We start from the raw sequence: 6,052 nt of genomic DNA on the forward strand, positions 1-6,052 counted from the left end.
TCCCGCCCGGCGCGGGGCACGCCGCTCCCTCCCTCCCGCCAGCCGCGCCGAGCCCCGCACCGCCCGGCCCCACCGCCCAGCTCAGCTCCGCACCGCTCACCTGCCGCCGCTCCGGCCCCGGCTCCCCGCTCACACACACGTACACACACGGCCTGGGCTGGCCCAGGGTTGCACGACCGCGCGCGCGCACACACACACACACACACACACACACGGGCTGGCACAGCCCAGGGTTACACAAGCGTGCACACACACACATGTGCACACACACAGGCTGGGCTGGGGTGACCCAGAGTTACACACACACACACACACACAGAGGCTGGCCCAGCCCATGTTTACATGAGCATGCACACACACACACACACACACACACACACACACACACAGAGGCTGGGCTGGCCAAGGGTTACACAAGCACATGTGTGCGTGCGTGCACACGCACACACGCGCACGCTGGGTAGGCCCAGAGCTTCCAGCCCTGCTGCACTGCAGGGAGAAGGTGTGGGGAGGGGGGAAAAGAAGAGCCCCCCCACCACCTGGGATCTGCCCCAAGCCTGGGGCAGGGGGATTCCTCTGTGGGGACTAGCACTGTAGATGGCTCAGGCCTGACCCTGAACCCCACAGTGGGCAGTGTTGTGGTGAATATCCCACCCCTTCCCTGTGCTCCAGTCTGATGATGGATGGGGAGAAGGGGTCTGGGGGGACTTGACATGGAGTGGGATGTAGGCATGAGAGAAAAAATAAGGGGATAAATGACTGTAGGTGCCAGGTATCCACCTCCAGGGCTAGAGAGACAAGTTGCCAGCAAGGAGAGCTCCCAGGCAGGCTCCTGCACACCCCCCGCCCCCAAACCACAGATGCTGGACATGGCCTAGCCTTGTCTGCTGCACACACTCATCACAGGGCACACCGAGTCAAGCCTGGGGTAGGAGAACCAAGCACTGTAACCAGCTTCTGACCGACAGAGTGAGCCTGGGGGCCTTCCAGGCATCTCTCCCTCAGATTTGCTACAGTGGCGTTAGCACCAGTGCCACTTCACCAACAGAAGCAGCAGTGGGAGTGAGTCCTTGTCTGGACCCGTCACATAAAGATGCTACATTTTAATGGCTGCATATTCTAAGCCTGGTTGAAGTGGGGTTTAATGCTCATATTTGTTTCTGTTTTCTATCCAAGCATACTCATTTCTCATCTTTGGTATTAATTGTCTCTTGCAGAATGTTTCCATCTTCTAGTCTGGTGTTAGAAGGACGTGCCAGATTACCTGGGTTAAGTGAAAGCTCTTTCTTCAGCCCTTCCTGTGTAGGCCAAATGCTATTTTACAAGCCCTGCCGTTTTCAACCCAAGAGATTGGTAGGCCCACATAGTAATTCTGGCAGTCATTTCTCATGGGGGAAGGACTCGAAAGGCCCTGTGAACTGGAAGCTTTTAAAAGATCATCTGGAGAGGTACTGGTACCTCAGAGCCTCCTTCATCAGACCAAGGAAGAACAGCTAGTCCCCTCCAGGACCTCTCTCTTACTTGGTAGGGCTCCTTCTTGTTTATTATTGTGTAACCTCTGAAAACATTGACACTTCTCATTCTTCAGCATGACCAGCTTGCCCCATAGTCTGACCACTTTCTTCCTCTCACCTGGTGCTTAGTGTTTGCCATTTCTTCCCACTCCAGAATTGCATCAATCAGCAACAGCACCACAGCCACTAACTAAGGTTCAGGCTGAACATCAGGAGACATTACTTTATGGTTAGGGCTGCCAGGCTCTGGAATGGGCTCCCAAGTGAGGTGGTACTCTCTCCTACCTTGGGGGTCTTCAAGAGAAGACTGGACAGATATTTGGCTGGGATGATATGCCCACGGCACTGGTTCCTGCCCGGGACAGGGGGTCAGATCTGTTTGGGTCTCTTCCGACCCTAAGCACTATGATACTATGAACCCTGTGCTCATATCTCCTATTCTAACATCCTCCAGTCCTCTCTCCATCAGACAGGCTTCTCCCATTTCCCTACCCTCACCTTATGTCTTTTCCACCCTGGGTCTACGACAGTCCCCTTTTCATTCATTCTTTCCTCGGCATCTCTGTCCTTACCACACTTAAAACTATAGCAGCTGCAGCCCTCCTCAAGGAAACTGCATTGACCCTGGGACCCTAATACTCTCAAGTATGGATTTGTTGAAACCACTTCCCTGCCTGAAGCATCTATTTTTCCACTTGAATATCACTGAGAGAGATATCCTGGCTCTTGGATGGAGAAAGGCTCTCAGCCACAGCTCTGATGTAACCACCTCCCTTTTCATTGACCTCCTCTCTCTTCTCAGTTCTGAGATCTCCAGACTTTGAGCACATAAATGAGCATCTCAGTCTGCCACCATCTGTGGACCTTCCTTGCTGAACCTTTCCTTTGCAAGTCAGTCAAAGGCGCATGGCCTCCCAAGGCCACAGAGATCCAACTCCAGTCTGTTCAGGAGACTTCAACCATCTTTTCAGGTGTATATGGAATACAGCTATATCAGCTCCACCCTGAGGGGTCTTGTCTGGTTCTCCATCTGCTGCAAAGTCACTATCTTCATCTTCAAGGCCCTTCACGGTCCCAGCTCCATGTGCAACTGTCTCTCTCCTTCTCTTGATACTATGGCTTTGAGAAAAAGGAAGCCTGGGGGGGAAGGGGGGAAGAGATAATACACCTTCCCCTCCTCTGCTAAAAGCATGAAAACTGCTCCCTCCATTCCCAACTTGCCCCCCAGCCAGTGTTGCTAGATGAACAAAGAGAGCTTCCTCTCTCTGTTCCTGTCTTCTTTGAACAGTGCCCAGGACTCCTACTTGCTTTCTCTGCTCTGATAATTCTACCTACACATAAGGAATTAATTGTCAGCACCTTTGCCATAGGGCTGCTCATCCATGAGCCCCACTCCTCATCCCTGAAACAACACTGCCTGCACCCACCTCCTCAGACACCACCCTGGTGTAGCAGTTGTTAGCTATTACTCACTCTTCCTACCTCTCCCTGTCTTCTGTCCTCACCTGCACTCACACCTTTTACTGGGATAATGACTTTGTACTGACACTGCGCATTGTGAAGCCATTGTACAAACAGACCCCTATGCAATTAAGCTGCAGTTTACTTAGCATGTGTCAAGAGGAATGTTGCATCTGCTAGACTGTAGTATCATTGTGTGTGTGTATGTGTGTGTGTATGTGTGCATGTTGTGCTGATATCCTGTATATTTTTGTACTTGTGATGGTGTGTGTTGTGCATGTGTGCACATGCTTGCATAATGAGTACCACTCCTTGTTGATGTCAGTGTATGTATACCAATATGTACTCCCAACTCACTGCTGTCTGTTGGAGGGGGAGACAGCATTAGATTACAGTAAGTGGTATAGGACCCAGGGTTTTCCATTCTGCTTCTCTCAGAGGTGAGAACTGTGGCACTGAGGGGGAATCATGGGGAACATAATTCAGAGAGGAAAAATGGGCGAATTTAAAGAGATGAAACTTGTTGGCTTTTTCCTTTTTTATCAGCAGTCTTAATGTGATTATTACAAAGAGAAAGAGGCAGGGAGAGGGGAAATAAAGAAGGTAGGTAGAAAAGAGGAAGGAGTGGGGAGGGGAGGGAATGGAAAAAGGAGTGGGAGAAGACCCAAGATGAAACTTCCTAAGGAGTGAAGGGCTCTAGTCCTCCAGGGCAGAGTCCTAAATCTAGGACTTTGATCACCATGTCCAGCCTCCCGGAGACCTAGTCAGGCATTGGAAAAAGGATTCCTGCACTGTACTGCAGGCTAAGACTCTGCTCTGCTCACTGTTATGCCATCCCATCCCTGGAGGCTTCTCGGATTGAACAGCTGCTGGGTCAGAATTAGGAAGGATTTTTTTCTAGCCCTAAGAATCTGTTCAGAGATTTTCCCCTGTTGAAGAAAATCCCACAAAGTGGGAACCTGGGGTTGGGTTGAAATGACCTGTCACCCTGATGCATTTGTGCCTCATCCCTGTGGCATGTCCTAGCTGAAGAGCAACCCCCCCTCTCCCCCCCAGCTACCCTTTAAAATTACCATCACCACTCTCATAGAGACAGAAAAAATTACCTGTCAAAACTGACTGGAGCTGCTTTCCTTTCTTCCCTCGTCTGGAACCTGCTCCTTGGAGGCAGCTGGACATCAGTAGCACGAGGCAGATGCTGAGCTGAGGGAACAGGTGCTGCCACTTCCCCTTCACTGAGGAACCTTCCCCAAGGCAAAAAGGAAAAAAAAAACCCTAATCCCCAAACAAACAAAAAAAAAACAGCTTTCCCGTGCAGAAGCCCAGTGAAATGCACCCCCTCCTGCCCACTCTAATCCTTCAAAGGAGACAGGGGAACAGCAGAAACCAGCTGGAGAGAGTCCACAAATACTGCAGACCTGCCAACTCAAATTAACATCTCCTAGCTTGGCTCTCACTCCAGGTCACTCTCTTGCACATGCACACTGCACAACACCAGGCTGGGGTTTACATATTAAAACAAAAGTCCACGCCCACCCCCCTTTTCTTTTCCCAATCTGCCCTGGCTCACAATACACGCCAGCAGCCTGCTGGCCCTACAGCAGTGTAACCCAACCCCCTGCCATTGTTCCCCCTTCCCCAAGGTCTATATTTGACTCTACTGCAGCACCGTGTGTGTGTGCATGCATGCGCACGCTCCGATATTTGTTCAGAGTCTCATTCCCCAGATGCCCGGGATTGCTTAGAAATAGCTTCCATGGGCAGTAGGTGCTTGTCTCTGTATTGGGAAGGTGGAGGCAGCAGGCAGAGGAAAGAGGGTTAAGGGCAAAGGTGAAACTGCTTCTGGCTCTTCCTTTGTAATTTTCACTATTTCAATGATCTGTCACCCTGTGGAGAGCAGCTGTGTTGAAATACAGCTATGCATACTCCCAACAAGTATTATAGGACCCAGGGCAGAGGCTGGGAAGAGGAAACATGGGAAAGGTATCTCTGCTAGTGTAATCTCCCTCATGCTGTCCGCTCCGGAGGCTGCTTTTTGGTGGTTACAAGTGGAGTTCTGTCTCCTAGGCCTTTCCACCCCTACCTTCCCTCTTCTCTGCCAATGACAATGTGGGGAATCTAATATCATTAACATCAGTGGGTTTATGTGGTCTGCACAGCATCTGAGTAACTATACTGGGACACACCCTCCCCCCAAATCAGTGCCGCATTCTTTCTGTGTTACCTTTAAGCCCCTAGCCTAGCCCTATATATTTTGTTACCCCGGGACACCAGGGACTACTGTGCAACCCATTGCCACACTCTTGGTGGTCCAGAAGCCCTTGAGAGCATTCCTGGCACCCAGCACCAGGCTCTATTTCATGCAATGCAGGGACATCACTTTTGGACCTGCCAGCTTACACTCCTACTTACCTTCTCCCTTCATTCAAGAACAACAGGATGCTCAGTGAAATCAGGAGGTCGCAAATTTAACATTAATAAAAGGAAGTAGTTAGTTCAGCCATTGTACAATTCATCAGTGGAACTTATTGCCACAAGATATCAAGACAAACTGCTTAAGGGACCTCAGGAAAGGGCTGGACATTTACATGGATACTGAGAATAATCAGGGCAATAATAATAAATAGACATTTTAACAACAGGTATAAATCCTCTGTTTTAGAGAATTTAAGACAACCTTTGTCCAACAGGTCTAAAAAGAAACTTTCCACGTGGGCAAGTTACCACATAATTTTTCACCTAGGGGGTCCTAGTGAAATACAAAGTAGTGGCTAATTATCAGAGATGGGATTCTGGACACAAGGCAGATTCATTCATAACCTCCTGTAGGCAGCAACACTGGGACAGAGGACAGACACATATTACAATTACTATAGTCAGATGCTGGGGAGACCAGTGAGGAAATGTCACCCATGCTCAGGTGGTCCCTATGGGGCTCTTTAGGTGTGTAAAATCACCAAGGTACAAGCCATATGGACTTCTGTTCTTGTTCCAAGCCTCACATCAACCTGGCTCTGACCTGCTTTTCTGTGTGCCAGGTATAGGGCTCCCCTGTCAGAAGTGTTTCTTGGAGGGGT

At 50.0% G+C, this 6,052-nt stretch overlaps 1 protein-coding gene across 3 annotated transcripts in view; it reads right to left on the minus strand.

Annotated features, from left to right (window-relative positions):
- DLK2 (delta like non-canonical Notch ligand 2) overlaps positions 1-4,432 on the minus strand; it is a 14,805-nt gene extending 10,373 nt beyond the window's left edge. The window contains exon 1 of one of the 3 annotated variants that reach the window (XM_025216757.1): positions 4,082-4,432. In XM_025216757.1, the coding sequence (XP_025072542.1) occupies positions 4,082-4,154 (73 nt within the window). In that variant the 5' untranslated portion in view covers positions 4,155-4,432. Of the gene's footprint in view, positions 1-93; positions 182-4,081 lie in introns of those variants that run through there. The other 2 variants (XM_006034692.3, XM_025216758.1) reach the window with 2 other exon arrangements.
- Positions 4,433-6,052: the final 1,620 nt, after the last annotated feature.

The sequence above is a fragment of the Alligator sinensis genome, unplaced genomic scaffold (genome assembly GCF_000455745.1).
Source record: "Alligator sinensis unplaced genomic scaffold, ASM45574v1 scaffold1456_1, whole genome shotgun sequence".
Lineage (NCBI taxonomy): Eukaryota > Metazoa > Chordata > Crocodylia > Alligatoridae > Alligator > Alligator sinensis.